Source organism: Brassica rapa, chromosome A07 (assembly GCF_000309985.2).
Source record: "Brassica rapa cultivar Chiifu-401-42 chromosome A07, CAAS_Brap_v3.01, whole genome shotgun sequence".
Classification (NCBI taxonomy): Eukaryota; Viridiplantae; Streptophyta; class Magnoliopsida; order Brassicales; family Brassicaceae; genus Brassica; species Brassica rapa.
In genome coordinates this window covers 15,259,011-15,281,075 of record NC_024801.2, presented here as the reverse complement: position 1 = coordinate 15,281,075, position 22,065 = coordinate 15,259,011, and the positions used below count along the sequence as shown (strand labels likewise).

General features: G+C 35.6%; 4 protein-coding genes across 4 annotated transcripts; 1 reads left to right on the top strand and 3 right to left on the bottom strand.

Annotated features, from left to right (window-relative positions):
- Positions 1-221: 221 nt before the first annotated feature.
- Positions 222-7,986, bottom strand: LOC103829895 (F-box protein At3g60790). The gene is given in 2 exon segments (XM_033275995.1): positions 222-4,478; positions 5,041-7,986. Coding segments are annotated over 2 exon segments (852 nt in total). The 5' UTR covers positions 5,419-7,986; the 3' UTR covers positions 222-4,004.
- Positions 7,987-9,049: 1,063 nt separating this feature from the next.
- Positions 9,050-11,634, bottom strand: LOC103829628 (probable ethanolamine kinase). Its single transcript, XM_009105305.3, has 11 exons — positions 11,389-11,634; positions 11,209-11,300; positions 11,032-11,135; positions 10,853-10,958; positions 10,620-10,742; positions 10,427-10,518; positions 10,242-10,326; positions 9,937-10,042; positions 9,774-9,840; positions 9,391-9,483; positions 9,050-9,307 (listed from the first exon to the last, which is right to left on the bottom strand). Exons 1-11 carry the CDS (start codon positions 11,544-11,546, stop codon positions 9,185-9,187), a joined length of 1,149 nt encoding a protein of 382 aa, XP_009103553.1. The 5' UTR covers positions 11,547-11,634; the 3' UTR covers positions 9,050-9,184.
- A 283-nt stretch (positions 11,635-11,917) lies between these two features.
- On the top strand, positions 11,918-17,027 carry LOC117126655 (uncharacterized protein At3g43530-like). The gene is made up of 4 exons (XM_033275340.1): positions 11,918-14,007; positions 14,101-14,799; positions 14,874-15,035; positions 15,118-17,027. Exons 1-4 carry the CDS (start codon positions 13,840-13,842, stop codon positions 16,549-16,551), a joined length of 2,463 nt encoding a protein of 820 aa, XP_033131231.1. The 5' UTR covers positions 11,918-13,839; the 3' UTR covers positions 16,552-17,027.
- A 773-nt stretch (positions 17,028-17,800) lies between these two features.
- LOC103829892 (protein FAR1-RELATED SEQUENCE 5-like) lies at positions 17,801-20,224 on the bottom strand. Its single transcript, XM_033275994.1, has one exon. The coding sequence runs from the start codon at positions 20,222-20,224 to the stop codon at positions 17,801-17,803; it is 2,424 nt and encodes an 807-aa protein (XP_033131885.1).
- Between the last annotated feature and the right edge of the window lie 1,841 nt (positions 20,225-22,065).

The following is a 22,065-nucleotide window of genomic DNA, read 5'->3' as shown; positions in this document are numbered from 1 at the left end:
CATTAATTTTTTATATTTTCTAAACAAAAACATCATTTATTATTTACCTAATCACAATTCAACCAATAGAAAAATAGAATATATATTATCATTGGTTAGACAACATTAATTATTAATAAATTTTACATAGAAAAACGAAAACGACATATAATTTGGAACAAAAAATTTTCTCTAAAACGACTTATATTAAAAAACGGAGGGAGTATTATACATTGCCTCTGGGCATGCCGTATTGTTTTTTTTACCATAAATGATGCCTACAATATCTTGTTAACAAGGATAAAGGAACATTCAAGAAAAGAAAAACAAAAATATATATTTAGTTTGTTATCCATAAAAGATAGATGAGACTCCCCCGGGTGTATCTTCTTCTGCATAGGGCCATATGGGACAGCCATAACGCGACCAGTATTAAAGTGTTACAGAACTATATATACTAAATTCAGTTAGAATTTATTCTTTATTATAATGCCGATTTATTCTTCTCTCACTTTTATTCTTTTTCTTCAATAATTCAAAAGCGATTAAATACCAATCAGTGTTCACTTACGCATGTCTAAGTTCATTCTTCCCTACATGAACCGGTTCAAATTAAGTTCAAATAGCTGTTACCATTTCGAGCATGAATTCTCTACGTTATCCTAAAATGTCCGATTTTAAATTCTTGGTGTCGGCTACTTCAACATTCACATGGCCTTCTCAAATTGAAAATTGGAAAGACTAAATGTCTTAATGGCAACATGCTGAACAACTGTGATACGGTGTTGTTCGTAAACCTAAAAATTAATAAATTTATTAATTATATTGTTACAGCAAATTTTCCAAAACATTTTAAAATAAGTTTTTTTTTACTAAAAGCACACATAAAAAATGAGTAAGAAAATTTATTACAGAAATAAAAAATCTTTCTATCTTTACATTATAAATATAAATATATTTAAATAAATTAAACTGGAAAAAAAATTTCAATACAAACTTTATTTTTCAATTATAATTTGAAATTATTTTTAAAATTATTATTTTAAATTTTAAATATTAATATATTTTTTAAAAATCATAAATCCCACTTGTTTAGAGAAATTTTACTTTTGTCATTTTATCTTTTTTGTGCTATATATATGATGAAAAAAAAATTAGTACTATCGTACGGAACTTCTCTACTTCATTTTCCTAATATGTCAAAATAGTGAATAAAATCTTAATAAAAAGTTAGTTATTGTTGAATGCTAGGAAGTCTTACTATACCAAATTGAAGTTTACAATAAACTTTTCTTTTCGTATTTTCCGTATATTCAGAAGTGTATAGAAAATTCTGAAAATTAAATATCATATATTCAACTTCTTTATTAAGATTCTGTTACGTAGTTTTTTTTTCTTTGCTTAACAATTCTGTTACGTAGTTCTTTTTTTTTTGATAAAATTTCTGCTACGCTGGAAAACATACCTCTCCTTATCTAAAAACATTCGTCTTCCTCCCAAACGTTAAAAATACACAATTGTCAAGAGAACTCATTCATTAGCCCAAGATCACATGTTCATCCATCGAAATATTACATTGGTTAAACGTACTAAGTATTTGGTTGTAACAATCCGATAGCTATAGTTTGTGTCGTCGATAGTCAAATCAATTAAAAAGAACGTTTTGCATCTGTTTTTCAAAAGACACAGTATTAGATCACTGTCATAGTAACGTATCCGAGCAAGGTTACTTTAAGGAGGGAATGTTAACTAAAGCAAATTGGGTTGCGGCGAGATGAAGCTGTGTGTGCTTCTTCACTCAGTTGTTCTTTGTTCTTTTTATATATGTTTCTTGGAAGAGAAGCAAGCTTACATTTTTGTATGATAAATTGACAAATTTGAGATGACAAGCCAAGTGGAATCCTTAACCAGTGAGTATGACCCGCGTACAAAGGATTTGATTCTTGTGAGTTTATATATCTATTTTTGTAAGGAGGTTAATAGTCTATTTTGTTATACATATCATACAAACGGGGTGGAAATCAATGCTTGATTAATAAAACGAGGTTGATGAAATACGACAGAAAGACGTTATATGCCTGCAGCCAATATCTCACTGTGTATGGGACCATCCTTTGATAATACTACGATGAAAGCGTAAATCATCCTTCTAAGTAAAGTTAGTTCGGTTGACAAAAAAAAGTACAGTTATTTCGGAGATTTCTTTTGATGAAATCTAAGCTAGAACAAAATATAGTAGTTATTGTTCGACGTCTTAATTTGGTCTTGTAACGTTTTGAGTTTCATTCGTGTTTAATAAACAAAAAAAGAGAGTAAATAAAGTTTAAGTTTATAGACAAAAGGGAAGATTCTAGCGTGTTGACACCGAGGGGATTCGATAAGAAAGAATCAAAATTAATACACACAAGATGTGTCACAAATTGCATATATTCCCGATGGACTAAGTATTACATCAATCTCCTCAACAAGTGTACATTGGTCGTGACTTTTTCCTTAGATTTTTTTGGGGTTTTTTTATCATAGACAATGTAGCGTAAGGTATAGTAGAAGTGTTTATATTACACTAGAGAGATTTTCCGCGTTTTGCGCAGAATATTGTTTTATTGTTTTTAAATATGATTTTCTGATGATTTGATTACGTGGTCAGTATTTATCTGTGAAAGATATTATTTGATGTTTTATTATGTTATGTATTAGTAGATAATAAGTTAATATATTATGTGTTTGTCTTTTTAATAATGTGTTGTTGTATGTATAATACTATTGTTAGTGATGAAGTAAGTTTCTGATGCAAAACATATTGAATTTCAATAATTTTGTCTTTAGGTATTTGTTGATTCTAAGATTAAAGGCGTCAAAATTGTATTTTAATTTTTCACATTTGTGAACATTATTATTTTTAGGTGATATTTGCACTCTTCTCCCATTCTTTGACTTTGATCCATCACCATCTATGTATTTCGTTTACTTCACTGGTGTGCAGTGCTTCTCACCATTAGTAAGAAAAGATTCACCTTTGTGCTCTTGTTTTTCCTCACCTTTTTCTGTGAGATTATCTGGTATTTGTTATAGATCAGACATATAATTTTCTATGTTGTGTGGTTGTTTCTTACGGCGTTCTATGTTATTTTGGTCAATATAGTCCTCTTTTTTCTTAGGTTTTGGCTAAGGTTAGAAACTACATCTCGTTGGGTTGGGTTAGAGTTTAGTTGTCATTGATGTTGTTTTCCTTGTCGATGGTTTGCCGTCAATAGTCTCTGCTCGTTTTAGTTTTCAAGATCGGATTTTTGGTGCTCAGACTTCTATGCTCTTTTTCATAGTTTCAGGATGGCTCCACGGTTTGTTGATTTCATTTTGTCTCTTTTTATCTATTTGTTCTCTCATCTCATTGCACCTTTCATCGCTGATCACGTCTCTTGTGACTCTCTCTTTCGTCATATTTGCTAGTTCAGGTTTGGATAGTTGATTACGCGTTTAAGCACACACCAAATAACCTAATGTGCCAACAATACCACAATCGAATAGTATGTCATTGTAGCATTTTAGGATCGAATCCACAAGGAACTAGTGATCTATAACACTAAGAATACACAAATTTTCCTAATCTAAGCAAACAAGAAAATTGATGATTTGTAATAAGCTAATATCCTAGAAATATAAACAAGGTGATCTCAAATCCAATCAAGAAATAAGTGCAAGAATTCAATCAAATGCTAAGGATAGATCCATGGGCAATGATAATTGATGTAAGGTGATCAAGGTTCAATTTAGGATGTTCAAAATAAGATTCAGTAATACATCATTCATGTTAATATATATATATATATATATATATGTATATATATGTAATTTTCAAAATATTCAAAACGATTGTGTTAGTTAAGTTTGTACCTGAGCGAGATATGATGATAATCATCCAACCAAGCATTTGTTTTAACCAGGAAATTGGGAGCAACAATGATGAAGTTGTCTCTCTTAACTTTGATACACCTGATGTCTAGAACATCTAGACAAATTGCATACACTTACATCCTATCAATCTCGTAAAGGAAAGACAATTGCAAGAACTTCAAGTTGTTGTTCTCAATCTTCAACACACCACGTGGGGTTAGGAAATTGACTTTCAACACAATCACCTCGAGGGAGGAGCAAGCTGCTAAAACTCCACTAAGGACACTAGCTTGTGAGATGACAATGTTTGTAAGCTTGAGGGTCTTAAGATTCTTGCAATTGCTGAAGGCACATGGACCTATTAGGGTGTATCCACAAAGTGATAGTGAAGTGAGGCTATGATGTGAAAATGTATCTGGGTGCAAGCTGAGCAAACTAGCTCCTTTGCAACGCCTTATAGCAGGGATGTAGTTTACAAGTGTGAGATCTTTTGTGTGTTCCAAACGAGTCACTGAGTGGATCCAACTTTGGAGCGTACCATCCTTACATTGGGATACGTAATGCTGAATAATGCAGCTTTCTAGGTGGTCACGGTGATTATTTATAGCCTACAGAACGTAAAATGATTATAATTATTTTTAATTGTTCTTTTATTTTTTTTTTGCACCAAATTATTTTTAATTGTTCAATGTATTAATTTCATGTTATATACGTGCAAACATCTGCATGCATGGAATATAAGTTATCTATCAAAACCTATATATATATTAAGAAGTGTTGTCTACTCTGTGCATGATTTGGTTCCAGCTAATTTGCTGTATCAAATATCAAAAGTTAAATATTTAAAATTGAAAGCCATCATTAAGTAAGTATCATGTAATTTTGTTTGTCTGTGTTCTAAGTGGAGTAACGCAACACTTATCGCATTTATATCATATAGTTGATTCTTCTACTACTAATCCAAATGCACAATCGTCTATCCACACATTAGTCTATAGGCCGATCCATTTTGTGTATTGTTTTATGTATAGAGAGATAGAGACAAACCTTCGTAAAAAAAATGATTAAAATGAAAATCTATGAGAGAAGAGAACTGACGAACCTTGGTCATTGACCTAGCCAACTCAACAGAAACTCGGTGCAAATCTTCATTGGGGTTGTTTCCAAGACCTTGTTCATGTCGAGGACAAGATGAGACCTCCATTTCCACACATCCACCCATCATGACGATAAACGACTTGTTCGTACAGCTTCTTCGGTGGACAATTTTGAGAGAATCGTTTGCAATAACTCGTCTGGGAGTTTGCTGATCCAATCATGGTCATCGATATGATATTGGAGCTTTCTAGGTGGCGATGTTGATGATGATGAGCGTGTCGTCATGGCTATTGGATCAAAGAAGATGAAAGAAAGTAAAGCGAGAGAGAAGAGATAGAATGCACTTAGCGTTAAGACATGGATGGATATGAAAATGAAAATGAAAATGAAGATGTTTTTTTGCTGTATATGAAGGATGTAAAAGATTCTACATTTATTTATTTTCTTCATTTAATTTTTGGAAAATTTTTTACCAACTATTGACCATTTGCAATTCTGAAAAAAATCAATGTGTTTCCTTCTTTAACATACATAAAAGTAGAAATATATATTATTTCTGTGTAAAAGACAAATATTTCAATTGCAAGAATTTTTTTTCACCAACTCTTAAGTCTTTGACCATTTGCAATTTTGAATTTAAAATGTGTTTCCTTCTTTGACATACATAAAATTTATAGAAAAAATGACTTTTTGTGTAAAAGAATATTATTTCAATTGCAAGGTAATTGTTTTAGTGTGCAAAACAAATAAATAAAAACATGTTATCCTGACTTTCATTAGACACATGGACCAGAAATTATATTAGGTGTAAGGTATGTGCCATTTTATATATGTGCAATTTTTATATTTCCCTTTACGGAACAATCCCATAAATAATATTTACAGTCTTCACAACTGATTTAAAAGTTTGACACAAATTAAATAAAAAGGAAACTTTTCGAAATCTCGTTATAATCTCAATTTTGTATTAATTACAAAATAAAGTTGCTGAGGTGTCAATTCTAAACATCTTCTTATTGCTTATGTGGTACCTTCACAATGACTTTGGGCAAACCTTAGTCTAGCATTTTTTCCTTAGAAAGATTTAATAAAATTACATTTTAACAGTCCGCGTTTATTACAAACTTAGTATACCGTTTATATTTTACAACATTGTTTAACAAGGATTATATTTTAAAATAAACTTTGCTATAAAAGTTCGACCTAACTTGCAAGAAACGGTCTGGTCGTATGGCTCTTCATACTGTTATTCAAAGCTTCTTCACAATTAGAATGAGTGTATTGCAAACGTCTGAGTACTAAAGATAATTCAAAAAAGAAATTACCTATACTGAATGGAAAATTATAGGATACAGAACAACGTTGTCAAGTATTAATAACATTAGAGACGTGGTCTATTTTATAGTAAAATTGTTATCATCTTTTCACGAACACCGAAATATTTCACAAGACGAGCATTAACAAAACTTCCACTGGTAAAAGATTTAATCCTAGAAAACAAATTCAGCCTACACCTAAAACGCATAAAACAGAACCATGAACCTCGATCTCTGAACTATATAACTCTCTTCAAGTGAAGATGATGATAATCGATTTTTACTCAGTAATAATCAAGGTATGTTTTCAAATGTTCATTGTCAGTAAGTCCATAACTTTTGGTTATGAGGGAATTTATATATCATTTTACTAATATTAATTATGTGTGCTGCAGACAAAAGTATGGTTGCCAAGCATTATTTTGATCACCGAAACATGGCTTAAGTGAAAACATGGGTTCAAAATGGAAGAGACATGGCCTAGCAAGTACCCATTTCAAATATATACTCAATGTTAACTATAAATCACGCAAGGTACGAGTCATTTTGGTTTTCTCTATTTGTGGTCGGTCAATAGTCAATTTAATTGAATCCCATGAACTAAAGGAGAAACAATGATTTACTGCCGATATAATAATGCTTACAAGAAAATAAAAATCTTACATGTACAAATTAGCGTGATACACAATTGAAGAATCAATCTCATATGGTAAATATACCTTGATTGACCATATGAGATTGATTTCCTCGCCGTTCACAAAGTGTAAATTTGTACATGTAAGATTCATAATATGTGTATAAATATACCTTGATTGACCATACACAATTGAAGAATCAATCTCACCATTCACAAAGAATAATAATTCCCTTTCATTCCCTTTCATTCCTTTTTTTGTAGAGAATTAAAGAACAAAAGTATTCCTTGTTAAAAGTGATAAGGAACGACCATTCCTTTTCATTCCTGCTATTTTATTCCCGAACATTCCTTTTTAATCCGTTCCTCTTGTTTCCCGAATGGTCACCAGTCAAACCCTCAATGTATACACATATTATGAATCAATCTCATATGGTAAGTGTAAATTTGTCACCAAGTTTCGTGGTACAATTTAAGAAAAGAAGATATTTTTTACCAAGTTTATACATTCAGCCATTAATCCGAATAGATATTATCCTAAATAATTTCAGCCAAAAATTCGCATAGAAATCATAGTTACTGCGTAAAGTTACATAAATAATGTTTGGCAGTTAAAACAAAGGTATGGTTTATACTTTCATATCTAACCGATAACCTACCTATGCGGTTATATATACCGCAGAAGGCTTCGAATTAAAAACAATCATTTAGGTCCAAACGTTAGGCATTTATGCTACAAGTGATCCTTTAGACTTAACTCTTTTAAATATAATGTCGGTCCATCAATAAATAAATTATATAATTGCTAAAAGATTAAAAAATATTAATTCGATGAAATATATAAATTTTATTTTTCCATATAATACTTTTTAAATAATTTTTATATATAAACTTATTATCCGTAAGGCGCAAGTGTTATACTAGTATACAAGTAAGACATATATTCTACGTAGCCATGAGCACGGCCGTGATCTTTTTATAAAACCACGCAAACTTGCTTTATTGAGGTTGTAGATCTTGTGGGGAAGGAATTTTCCAGTCACTAGATTACTTTATTCAGCCTTTCGAAATTTAGGGTCCGAATGGTGACCGCGGAATTAGTTATATTAGCGGGACGGAATTTAAGTGCGGTACGGTGCAACTGCGGTTCGTGCGGTTTGCGGGATAAGTGCGGTTTTGATAAAAAAATGTAGTGCGGTTTTGATAAAAAAGTAGTGCGGTTTTGATTAAAAATATAGTGCGGTTTGATAGAAAAAATAATGTAAAATTAATTGCTTAAGATATTTTTATTATAAATTTATTTATTTAATATATAATCCTAATAAATGTCTTTATTAATCTTAATTTAAAAAATTATAAAAAAATCGAATTTGGAAACATATACAAATTTGAAAATATAAAAGAATATTTATGATTTATTTTTATTTATATATCTAAGGTATAGGGTTTCTGACTCTTTAAAATTTTTTTTTGTCATCTTCTTTTTTGTAAGCTTTTTGTGATAAGAACTTAAAAAGTTTATTTGAACGAATTGTACTATTTTAACCAAGTGGTTTTGGTCTAATGGTAAATGGCTCACAACTGTGAGTACCGTCATGTGTTCGGTTTCCCTTGGCCACCCGGAGCGCCTTAAGTGGTAAGAAAACGCAGATTTTGCGAGTCTCGTAGTGATTAGTCATTGGGCCTAGAAAGCCTTTGGGATCACAATACGGTTATAAAAAAAAATACTAATTTAATTTACTTAATCTATAGTTGTCTTCTAATCATTAAAAATGATGTTATTTATTATTTATTATTTTCATTTGTATTGTATATGTATTAATTTTAACAACCTAATTAATAAAATTTAGTTGATAAAATAACTGAAAACAGTAACCGTGCGGAATTTGAAAACCGCTGTATTATTGGTGCTTGAACAAATAAGTGCGGTCCATGAGTAATTAGACAGCTTTGAAAAACGCAAATACTATTCATACTTGGTTTTAGAAAAACGCACTTAACAAAATTTTATTTCTGATTGGTGACCAATGACGTTTTTTTGAAAAACGCAAACTGAAAAACGCCTTACTATTGTTATTGATTGGTCCACTATAATCCCGTCCCGCATTTAGAAAAACGCTGTCTCCATTCATACACTTAAAGAGCGACTATTTGCTTATTTCCTTTAAACAAGTTCATTCATACAAAGCAACACGAAACAACTTTTACAAGAATTGATGACTGACAAAAAAGATAAACAATCAAATTTCCATTTTGGTCAAGCAAGCTACATAGACGCAGACAGGTAAGATGTAACAAGCGAAAAGGTAAGAGGCTTCTGCTTCTTGTATTCATTGTACCGCAAAAAGAAGTAACCCAAATAATCAAAATCAATTGGAGACATCCTTGCCTGTTCAACCAAAATTGTACAAGTTAAAACAAGCTGAAAATAATATGGTTTTGGTACCAAACGTTATGGTTATATAAATGCACCTGTATGATTGCCCATACCGCCCAGTACAAATGAGACGCTAATTTATACGCATCTGTCTCTATGAAGACCGACTCCACTTCACCAACGCTGACCTGTTTACACAAAGCAGTGTATGATTATAGTTTAGCTTTGGCAATATGCAACAAAGAGAAGGTAACAACCCCATATACATATATCTAAGCCATGGTTATTTAAATAGAAAAAGTTTACACTTGTGTTTGCATTTACAAAAAAAAACATTGACTATTTGCTAACTTCAAACGCCAAAAAAAAGAAGAAGCAAATGCACAGAAACAACCGTGGCATATGTACAGACACTATTAATCTATTAGGTCCCAGTTTAGGCTTTGAGAATTGTTCAAACCACCTGATATGTTCTTACCTCGTCTGGTTTATCTGGCTGTAAGTAATGCTTGATGAAATGATATTGTTCTTCTTTAGTTGGGTAGCTACACAGCAACCAGGACGAGGAAGTTATGTTCCAATCTTTTAAGAGGAAATTATTATAAACAATAGAAACAAGTCGAAATTGAAGTTGGACATACAAGGTGTAATCACAGTCGTATCCTGCATATTCATTGAAGTGATTTCCAATGTCGAAGCCTCTGTAGTTGTACGATCCATACTCGAAATCAATCAAGTACAGTCTCTCTGACCAAAGATGTAGAGAATCAAGTTAGAGACTTAAGTGTAATCACAGCTTAAAAGATACAGAAGATGATAACTTAGTCAAACCTACAAAAAAATCATTGCTACCCATCTCTTGAAGTTCGTTAATATTGTAAACCACCACCACCTACTCACCATTAAGATGAATAATTAAATGCAGAGAAGAAGGAATTTTTCTCACCTTCTTCCTCATTTAGCATCAGGTTTCCAGAGAGCAAATCATTATGAGCAAACACCACCGGTGCGTTAAGTAAACCAGTGAATTCCTGTTCAATCGTCAGAATCAGCAAACAAGTCACCCCACATCAAGAACACATAACGCATAGCAGACATAAGAAAAAGATTCATTGAGAGAAAATGTAATACCCTTAGCTCAATAATTTCTTTATACAGTTCTTCAAACGAAATTGTCTCGTAGAGCTTCTGCCTATCAGGTTCCTCGAACGTAAGAGTAGAGGCTGCAAGTAAAGGTACCGAACCAGTATGATTGGTTTGTATAATATAGCCAACACTCTAGAGCAAGCAATAGTCAAAAGAGACAAAAAAAAAAAAAGGAAACCTTTTTCAAAGAACTTCAAGATATCAACCCAGAGCTGAGGTTCTTTGGGACCTGGTATGTTCACTTTATGAAACTTCCCAAGCTCCTTGGCAATTTCAGCAGCAATCTTTGGCTGCCTCATGTCTGGCCGGCCACAGGAAAAGCGAAATGAGATCCACATAAAGTTACTTGAATACTACTGTAAAGCATATGAAACACTCTGTAAGAAAGAATATAAAAAAAAAAATGACAACCTGATGGCGCTAAGGTTCTTGCATTGATAAAAGATTGCACCATCCCATTTCCAAATCCACCAAGCAACTTGGCACCAAATCCGGCAGCAGAGAGATACTTGATAGCCTACTGAATCAAATAACCAAAAGGACACGAGATAGAACTTCAAGTGATACAAAAGAAACACATTTAAGAGTACCTGTAGCTCTCTCTGACGGTTAATAACATAGTCAGTGTTAGGCCCATAGAGCCGCACCGTTATTGAGGATTCTTTGTCTTCTTTCTTCACAGAAACCTTCAGCACTGCCGTCAAAGCAAAAGGTATGACATTAAGTTTAGATTAGATTCGAGCATTTTCGGGATGAAAAACTCTCACATAGGTTCGTGATGCCTCCAGACACTCTCTCGACGGAGAAGAGCGAATCGTCAAGCTCCCTCCAATTGCTGAACAGATCTTTACATAACTCTCTGTCAAAACACATCAAACGATTCAAGAAAACAATTAAGGAGAAAGACGAAATCTCTCAATGGCTAAACAAATAGGAAACGAACGAACATGATGCGAGGAATCATGAGGGGGAGAGGCAAAGATGTGTCGACGACAGAGGAAGAATACGGGATCTGGGAGGAGGAGGAGGCGTCGTTGCCGCCACTACTACCTCCTCCTTCACCTTCCAATATCGCCCAGTTATTGTTGTTCTTCGCAGCTCCCATTTTTTTTTTCTCTTCGCTTTGTCTACGGTTAGATTCTTTTTTCAGATCTCAATTTGTGTGATTCTGTTTTCCCTTCATTTTTTTATATTAGGCGTCCTTTTCTATTTCCTCAATAAATTGATCAAAGTCGCACCTTTTTCACATGCCGTACAAGTTTAGAAATAGAATCTTTTCTTTTCTCATGACCCCTGAAAGTTTATCGCCTTTGGGAACTTTGTAAAATCTTTTTTAAAAATCAATAGACTTGTTTTATGGTTTTTGGTCGGTTCCGCTTACTTGCAAGAGATCACTATTGACTGGGAACAATCTTGGGGACGACTGTCCTCGTCACGGTTTGAAGGGAACTCTTGCGTGGGCCAGCAAGCCCGTTCACATATCCAGAAGCAATTGGACCAGGCCCAAGCCCAGTTGTATTAACCATCGCTCGAGGCAGAAGCAGTGCCTCTCAAGAAAGGTGCATTCATTTCTTTTGGCAGTTCCACTCAGGCCCGGTCTTGAGCAGATACCTAAGAAACATGCATGGGGCCTACAAATTGTATAGGTTTTTTGGGTTTGCATTTTCTGTTTTTATTATTAGCATATGAAAGGAAAAAATCAGTTCTAGGACATGTTTTGAACATATAACATGATAAATGTTTAATTTTTTTTTCATTCTCTTATATAAAATGAAATAGAAAGATAATTTTCAGAATTGATACTTTTATAAATTTTAAGGATATTGTAATTCTTAAATGTAAATTAGAATTTTAATAATTTAAAATTTTAATTTATTAGATAGGACCTATATTTTTGATTTCGTATTGGACCCGAAATATCTCAGAACCGGCACTGGTTCCAGTCTTCCAGATGTTTTTACTTTCCCAACCGGAGATTTAACTCTAGTCAGATCGGTAGCAGCTCCGATGGTGAAGACCATGGCTCTGGCTCTGCTCACATTCCTCACGACGATATGGACGAACCCGTGTCCGGTCTGGTTCAATTATTCAGTGGATATTTCATCGATTTTTCTCTATATCTTCTATGTTATCAGGTTTGTCTTGTTGTTTTTCTCTCTTCGATCTAATTCATGGCTCATATAATTAATTATCTTAAAATTGTGTGTTGTTAGACCTTGAGTACTCTAGATTAGGGCAAAGCATAATAGGAACAAACTAGAGGTACACTGATCTAGAAACAAAGCATAATAGGAACAAACTAGAGGTGCGCTGATCTAGAAACAAAGCATAATAGGAACAGGCTTGATAGCACCGGGGTATTGGGTAATTCCTTTTGATGGGCTTTTGTGTTTTGTAACTATATATCAATAAATAGGGATGCTCTGAGACTTTTATTGTGCCATCTAGAAAAAAACTTGAGCCAAAGGAGCCAAATGCTTGCTTCCTCATAATAAATTTTTAATTATCTTATTTTTAATTATAATTTTTAATTATCTTATTTTAAAACACTTTTGATGGGCTTTTGTGCTGTAAATCAATTGTCTTGTATTTTGTTCATCTGTTTTCCTCCATCATCTCAGCACCGGATTGCACATGGTCAGTTTAGGTGAGGCTGGTCCTAATTTCGGTTTTCGAAAGCCCACCAACAAACCTTTTTAAAGAATCATGGCTCATTAAAGTTTACTTTCTTTTATCATTAGATCTAAAGTCTCTCTTCCTCCCACAACAATTACCTAAACAGTCGGAGTTTAACTCGAGATGCCCCTTCCTCTCCATTAGAAATGCTGATTTCACCCTGTAATAAAAAATAATATATTTTTTATTTTTTTTTTTAAATATAAAATCGGGTAAATCGTGGTTAAAGACGCTAGGGACCTTAATGAAACCAACTTATTACCAACCCGACCTGCTCTACCCGACCCAACCAAACTGAACAGGATCCTATTCTCTAAACGAAGCGTTTCGTCTCTCTCCCTCTCCACCTAAATCTAAATCTCGTCTCGTCCCTCTCCGGCTTCTCTCTTGCGATTGCGCGAAACCCTAGCCTCCGTGCTTTGTGGCTTTCTCCGTCGTCCTCCTCCGTCTAAATCGAGAATCAATCAATCTCTCTGTGGACGTCCTCTCTCCCTCTTATTTCTCGGGTCTCAACTCTCTAGAGTCGAGAACTGCTTCGTTTCTTCTTCTTTCTCCGACGAAATCTAGTCTCCATCTTCGTTCCTTTTCGTAAGTGAGTAGTTTCCTTTGAGTATTACATTGTTGAGATGTAATAATTGATGTTTGCTATGCGGTTTGCATTTGGAGTAATTGACAGTGACTTGTTGTGTTTTTAACAGCGTTTCTAATTTCTTGTACAGGAAATGAAGGGCCGAAAAAGAAAGAATCCATCTACTACGTGCGTTGGAGTCTCCAGTAGAACTAGAGCTAGAAAGGCGGTCTCAGCTGGGAATGAGCCGGCAAGAGAAACGACTGTAGTTTCTCTCTCTGTTGATTCAGAAAGTGATGACATGTCTGCTGTATCATCTAAGGTAGTTTTTGCACTCGTTTTAATCATTGTCAGTGTGAAAGTATACTAATTTTAGTAGTAACAAATGACTAATACATATATATTATGATTGCAGGCAAGGCAACCACCACAGCCCCTTGAATTATGCTTCAAGAGCACAGAGTTCACGAAGACTTGCAAGATTCAAACCAAGTGCCTTGTGAAGAATACAGTGGACGTGATTAAGAAGCTTAAGGAGGAGGTTAAATGGTTCACAACCCATCCTCAATTTCGTCACTTCTTCCACATGCCTGATGAACAATACCTGAAGCTCCAAGGAATGTGGATGTTACTCTTGCGCACCATTTCGACTGAAGAAGAAGATGTTGCATGGTTTGGTGTGAATGGTGTTCCCATCCGCTATTCTATGAGGGAGCATGCCCTCATCTCGGGCTTAGACTGCCATGAGTATCCGAGGAAATATTTGAAGCTCGGGAGTACGAAGTTTGTGGATTATTACTTCGGTGGACTAAAGAAGATCACCATAACAGATGTGGAGCACAAGCTGTTGTCTATGAAGACGCCATGCAATGATAGATTGAAGATGGCTGTCTTGTTCTTCCTTGGTCGGGTTATCAGAGGACAGGCAAAGGATTGCGGACCAGTAGACCCGTTCATCTTAAGGATCGTGGAAGATTTGGATGTTTGCAGAACATTTCCATGGGGTCGTTTGACATTTGAAGATGCAATAAAGAACATCAAGCATATGATGGAGCTTCTGAAGGGTGAAGTGCACTCGGCATGCGGCTTTCCTGGATTCATAATTCCATTAGAGGTAAAGCATACAATTTAGTCAAATATGAGTTGTTTTATAACCGTAAATCTGATAGCGCTACAATATTTGTGTAGATTTTGGCTTTTGAATGTATTCCTAAGCTGGGGAAAACATTTCGACTATCTACAGACACACCTTCTGAAGATTGTCCTAGGATGTGCAAGAGCCGGTTTACAAAGAGTAGCATGAAGGGCTATCCTTTGGAAGATATATATGCTGCACTTGGACACACAAAGGTATATGTATATATACTTTGTAGTAGAAACTAGAAGAATATAATAAAATTTAAACTGATTTTCCTTTTTCGTTTTTTTTCAGGTTATTAACAGTGTGTTGGTGCCAACTGTGGGTGAGGAAATCATGCTGGCTCGTATAATTGATGAGGAGCGAGAGTATCATTGTGAGGGAAGCACAAGTGATACTTGGAACCACTGGCTAAATGTGAAGCAGAAGAAGATATTTTGGAAAGAGCTATACGACTTAGATGTTGCTGCACGAGTGTTTAAGAAGAAGAAGGACAAAGAAAAGGTGACGTTTTTAGAAGATTCGTCTTCTAAATCTGGGTTGGAGAGCTTGAAAGCTCTGGAAGAAAAGATTTTGGGGGCCATGAGTGAAGGGTTTTCTGGTCTTAAATCAGTGGTGGAGGCAAAGCTGGGTGATATGGATGTGAGGATGAGTAAATTTGAAAAGAACCAGCGACAACTTAAAAGAAGGGCTAAGAAAATAGAAGAAAAGCTGACTTCTATTGAGAGCAACAAAAATGAGGAGAGGAACTATGGTGAAGATATGGATTTTGGATGGGATGATAGAGATTATGGTAGAGCTGAAGGGAAGGAAAACAGTGAGAAGGCTAAGGAAGACAAGGAAAACAGTGAGTCTGGCGAGGAAAAGGATGTGGTCTCGGGTGGGGAAAACAGTAAGGATGGTGAGAAAGACAAGGGAAACGTGGAGGAAGAAGAAGAGAAGGAGAACGAGGCTGATAAAACAGAGCTGGGAACTAGAGAAAAAGATGAGGTCTCTGAAGAAGATTACGATACTGAGGAAGAGGCTGAGAAGAGGAGAGTAGAGGCGGATGCGTTATGGAAGAGTATTCTTTCTGAAGAGACTGAGTATCTAGAGAAAGAGGCTGAGAAAGTTGCCAAGGGAACTCCTACACCACCACGTGGTAGACCGAAGAGATTGGCCGCGAGAAAAATAGTACTTACACCACCAGAGGAGTTTTTAAGAGGACCAACGGTAACTTCGCCATCACCTATCGAGACTGAAAAAGAGGCTGAGACAGTTATCGAGGAAGAGGGTGAGGAGATGGCAGTTGAAGCCGAAGAAAGTGACGAGGAGAGACTCAAAGAAAAAAATGCTGAAGAAATGGTGGAGGAAGAAGAAGGTGTGGAGGAGAGTCCCACCGAGAAAATAGCTGAAGAAATGGTGGAGGAAGAAGAAGGTGTGGAGGAGAGTCCCACCGAGAAAATAGCTGAAGAAATGGTGAAGGAAGAAGAAGGTGTGGAGGAGAGTCCCACCGAAAAAATTGCTGAAGAAATGGTGGAGAAAGAAGAAGCTGTGGAGGAGAGTCCCACCGAAAAAAATGCTGAAGAAATGGTGGAAGAAGAAGCTGAGGATGCAGAGGAAGCAGAGGAAGCTATGGAAGCAGAGGAAGCTGAGGAAGCAGAGGAAGAGGCGGACAAAGTGGTTGAGAAAGAGGCTGAGACAGTTGTCGAGAAAGAGGGTGATAAATACACTGATGAAGAAAAGTAAATGTGGGCCTTGGTCGTTTACAAGGCTAGTGAGGAGATGGCGGATGGGACCACTGAGGTGAGGAGAGATGGAACCAATGAGGTGAGGACAGGGTTCAAGCTTAGGTGCAAACAGAAGATAATGATGTATGGCAAACCAAGGGGGAAGAAAAAACCTCAGCGGCCCCAGAGTCAAGAATCAGCACCTGTGATTGCACGTACGCCAAGGGAGAAGAGAAAACCTCAGCGGCTGCAGAGTCCCTACACGCAGGTGAAGACAGAAGACATTGACGGGCCTAAGAAGAAGCGTAAAACAAAGGTTAAGTAGGCGTCTGAAAATTATTTATGTATTTGAAGTCTTTAAAACTTGGTAGGATGCTTTTGGATGTAATATGCTTTTGGGTGTTTAAACTTGGTTGTGGTATGCTTTTGGATGTTTAAACTTGGTTGTATAATGTGTTTTGGATGTTAAAAAACAGGTTTGGAAACTGTTTTCAAGTTAGGCTATGTCCAAAAATGATTCAGATGGATAACTGGTCTTACTACTAGGTTTACTAAGGCCAAAAACGTGTTAATAAATGTACTCATGTAAAACGTGCAACCGGTATATACATAAATATATTCATAGCACATGTTAATAAATTACTCATGTAAAACGTGCAATCGGTATATACATAAATATAATATTCAAATTACACTTAGTAATTCTTGGTATTCTTCAAGGAGTTAGTAATACTACCTTACACATAGTAATTCTTTGGCAATTTTTAGGTTTTTCTAGTTAAACCCGTAGAATATGAAATTTTTTTTAGTAAAACCAATGATTTTACACTATGATTATCATCAAAGAAAACATTTGCAGCAGAAGTTTTCCAGGAATATGTATTTTGTTAGATTTTCCTAGCTATAGTCTAACCATTCACACACTAACAATATAAGTTAAGGACATTTTTTAAAAAACTGAATAGGTTTTTCTTAAACTATTGAAAATAATAATCAAAATAGTTTTAATATATATATTTATCAAATATATAGTCTACGAATTGATAATACTCATGAAAAATATAAGGGTTCTATATACTAAACATAAATACTCGTACTAATATATATGTAGTCCAAATCACACATAGTAATTCCAGAAAATCTAGTATTCCAAATAACATATAGTAATTCCAGAAAATCTAGTACTCCAAATAAAACATAGTAAACTCAGTAAACTCAGTAATCCAAACAAAACATAGTAAATTCAGTAAACCCAGTAATCCTAGAAATCAAACACCTGAACCTGCACCAATTCCACATTCAAAATACGCTCCCATACCTCCTCTTCTCGCTCTGCCTGTGCCGCTGGAACTGCCAGCGCCGCTGGAACTGCCAGCGCCACTGGTACTGCCTGTGCCGTTAGCGGTGCCTGTGCCGTTAGCGGTGCATGTGCCGCTGGCTCTACCTGTGCCGCTGGCTCTCCCTTTGCCTCTTTTTCCTCTTCCACGAGATTCTCCTGCCGATGGAAATCGAGTTTGCTGCGGTTTTCCTTTTTTGACTTCATAATCTGGAAGAAGCACTTTCATTGCTTTAACTTCTTCAGGTATAATCCAATCAGACATATGAGGAACATGATATATTGTCCTGTGATAAGCCAAAGCCCATTGCTCCACTAAATAGTACTTAGAATAATACTCAGATAGATGAAGTTCCTTTCCCGCTTTATCAGTCATGAATGTGGCAGCAGCTACTGCATGGACACATGGGTATTTGTCTTTATCAAATTGCTCACAGCTACAAGTCATCATAGCCATATCAACGGTATAATGCTTCCCGTCACTTCCTGAGACACTGTACTCAAGATGGAAGCTGTTTAACTCGACAACGGAAAGAAACCCTGCATCAACACATCTTTTAGACATTTCCGCTTCCACAATAGGAACAAGCTTTAGTGCGGGTGGTATTTCAGCTGCCTCCTTCCTATGTATGTTGAACCATTCAGCCATTTTCCCAATGATGAAATCACACATTGGTAGTATGTTTAACTTTCTCGCGTCACTAATAACACCATTAAAAGATTCCACTGAATTGGTGGTGTCAACATTGTACCTATCTCCTTCAAAGTAACATCTCGCCCATTTCCTCTCTTCAACACTTTTGTCAAGATACTCCGCTGCGCTAGGATACCTCATGCGAAAAGCATTATAAAGGTTCAAGAACTCAGCCTCTGTATAAGCGTGTGCGCAGCCCATAAACTTAAACGTGCAAGTTTCTCTGTTGTTACGGACATGTACTTTAACATTCTGAGCCAAATGCCATATACAATAACCATGAGCGGCCTGAGGGAACACTAGACTTACTGCCTTGATCAAGCTTTTGTTTCTATCTGAAAGAAACACCAATCCAGGAACATCAGATATCACTGATTTCAACTGTTCCATAAACCACACCCAACTATGCTCTTTCTCACCATCTGCAATACCAAACGCAATTGGATAGTGGTGATGATCGGGATCTTGAGCAGTCGCAACAAATAGAACTCCACCATAAACATTCTTCAGGTGTGTTGCATCGACAATGAGGACTTTCCTCATAGCGGTAAACCCTTCTATGCTAGCTCCCAAAGCAAAAAACAGATATTTAAACTTTTGGGCCTCATCCACAACCACTCGAGCTACTGTGCCAGGATTCGACTGCTTTAGCATGTGCATATAAGAATTTAATAAAGTATAACTCTCTTCTGGACTTCCTCGCACTTTATTAGCAGCTAATCTTTTTCCTCTCCATGACGTTGTGTATGATACTTTCACAGCCACCCTGTGATGAACCAGCTGGATCAAGGCGTTGGGAGCTGGTGTGTCTAAACTACCGGGATAATCTTGAGCCAAAACAGCTGCAACGATTCCTGGTGTGCCTCTCCTTCTATTAGGAAGTGTTCTTGTAGTAACAACAGAACATCTATGCTGTTTGATGTAACTTCTAACCGTCCAACTATCTGAATTCATCAACTTTGCAACACGCACATACCACTTGCAGCCTTCTTTGGCTGCTCGGCATTTTATCACATATCTCTTAGTGTCCGACTTAATTACATCATACTCAAAACACTTCAGATGTGAAGCCGTCTGAATATGAACTTGTGCTTCCTCCTTGGTTCTAAATTCTTGACCTACAGCCAAATCCATACCATCATCCCGTTCCTTGACAGCTGGGGTTACTTCAACTGATGGTCTTGCTTCTGTATCTTCAATCACAATCGCATCTCTTTCGGTGACATTACCATGAATTTCAATGTCATCGTAAAGTGTGAGCACACCATCTGCTTCACAAGCCTCTCTATCAGTAACCCATGTATCAGTAGCCTCTCCATCAGTAGCCTCTCTATCGGATAGACCGACATAGACATCAGCTTCATCATCCTCTTCTTGAACCGTTTTGTTGAACTCCACATGTAGAACACTTCTACACTTCTCATGATTTACTTGCAGTAGATAACCAAAAACATCTTCATCATTCCAGACATATGATAGCTTGTTTGAATACAAGACCATTGGAAAGTAACTAATCTTCGTTTCCACCTTATATCCATCTACCTTTATCTTTCTGCAAATACGCTCAACCAAAGCAGAGTATGTGATCTCCTCCACTGATTCCTTAAACACAATCGTGTGAATTTCATCTTCTCCTTCACCATCTCCCGAAATCCATTTCATTTCGGCCCCATCCTTAATATAATATCCCCCGTAGTCAAAACAAATGATTGTGCAAGGTGGATTTTGCATTTTTCCTGAAATAAAATAGAATTTTAATTATATTACAATTTAATTACCATTATTAGGAAGCTTGTACTCTCTTACTAATACTTTTTCATTTCATTTCAGTAATATACTTAGTAATACTAGTATTACTAGTAAAACAATTTTACCTTAGTAAACTTTAGTTATCATAGTAATACCCAGAAATTATCCTTGCACTAGCTAATGAAATTTTTAGGACGATTTTGTTCAGATTTTACATTACCCATGATATATAATTCATATTAATGAAATTACATACAAAAGATCATCAAAATGGACATAAAATATACCATAAACCCATAAACATAGTTTTCAAAATCTTTTTAAATCTCTTAAAATTTGCATCCGATCTTTCTTTTTAAATACTAGGCGAGATATACGCTTCTTTTTAATAGTAGTCAAGCAAAAATTTCATCAAAACCGGACATAAAATATACCCGAAATCTATATTCACAGTTTTCAGACTCGTTTTTACTCTCTCAAAACTTTCATTAATTCTTACTTTTTTTACATTACCCATGATATACACAACATTTAAATGCTATTCCACAAAAAAAAACATCAAAAACGGACAAGAATAACCTGTTTATGAAGCTTCAAATTCGCCAATGGAGAGTGAGGAAGGAGAGCTTCACGCGGAGAAAGAGGGAAACTTGAAGACATGTGGGCCAGGTCTTCTCTGAGTGGTTAAGGTTGTCTCTGGTGGGCCATCTTGGTTGTTGGTTTATTTAAGTGAAGAAATAAATGAGTTAATGAGGTGGAAGAAATATATTAAAGAAATGAGAGGCTAATTTGGTATTTGCAATGACAATGGGGGTATTGAGAATAGAGAGGGGATATGAAGGTTAGTTTTTTTCTCATGAGGGCATCTGGAGTTAAAGTCCTAAACAGTCACAACCAGTTCTCACAACTGGAAATCTTGACATTCTCTCTATCATTCCAAGTTTTTCTGAGTTCGACAACTAACAGCTCGGCTTTAGCTCTATCAAACCTTCATGGCTCCATCACGATAATGTTGGAACTAGAAGCTTTTGTCTTTATCTTAATGCACTCGTTCTCTTAGAAGCCCTAGTCAAGTTTCACTTTTATCTTCATAGTCGTAAATGTGGCCATCTTCTCTCTACCAGATTCACCTAGTCCATGTTTTCACGTCATTGATCCGGCCTCTGATAGTTTTGCTATATTGTGTTCTTCAGCGTCAAATACATCTATTGAATCGGAGTATGATCGTGCTTAGTACTTTCGATGTTGCCTACGTTTTTGGAGCTCTTCACCAAAAGTTCTTGTCGATCAACAGTCCAACCTCTTCTTATGGGTGTAACAATGTTGTTTTATTCGACTATCATTTGTTGTTTTGAACAATCGTTTTAGGGAGTAAGGTAGAGCTTCCTCATGATTTTTTTTATACTGTTGAGCATGACTCGCTCCTTAACGGCTCTATTTTCAATTTTCTGTAATGCTTTCTAATTATGTTCTACTGTCGAGCATGTCTCCAGGATCTTATCTTTTGTTTCGGTTGTAAATATTGATGCTCACTAAGCTTTTTATAATATAAGTATTTGCACAAAAAGGAAAATACAAATCTTTATGAAATATTATACAACCAGGATAAATAAAATAAATCATTGTTCTTTAAGATGGTAGGGTACATCCATATTAGGAAAAGGACGCCCACAACCACAACACCCATATCATCTCAGAGATTTTAGGGTTGATATGAAGTGGAGAACATCTGAAAAAGAGAAGTCAAACCTGGA

Bases quoted from the DNA above. Each gene is read 5' to 3' on its own strand.
- LOC117126655 (XM_033275340.1), top strand. From the start codon at position 13,840: ATGAAGGGCCGAAAAAGAAAGAATCCATCTACTACGTGCGTTGGAGTC. The intron at 14,800-14,873 runs GTAAAGCATACA...ATATTTGTGTAG, and splicing joins GATTCATAATTCCATTAGAG to ATTTTGGCTTTTGAATGTAT. The intron at 15,036-15,117 runs GTATATGTATAT...GTTTTTTTTCAG, and splicing joins CTGCACTTGGACACACAAAG to GTTATTAACAGTGTGTTGGT.
- LOC103829892 (XM_033275994.1), bottom strand. From the start codon at position 20,224: ATGAAATGGATTTCGGGAGATGGTGAAGGAGAAGATGAAATTCACACG.
- LOC103829628 (XM_009105305.3), bottom strand. From the start codon at position 11,546: ATGGGAGCTGCGAAGAACAACAATAACTGGGCGATATTGGAAGGTGAA. The intron at 11,136-11,208 runs GTGAGAGTTTTT...CTTTGACGGCAG, and splicing joins TGGAGGCATCACGAACCTAT to TGCTGAAGGTTTCTGTGAAG. The intron at 9,484-9,773 runs GTAAGAACATAT...TTGTGTAAACAG, and splicing joins AGCCAGATAAACCAGACGAG to GTCAGCGTTGGTGAAGTGGA.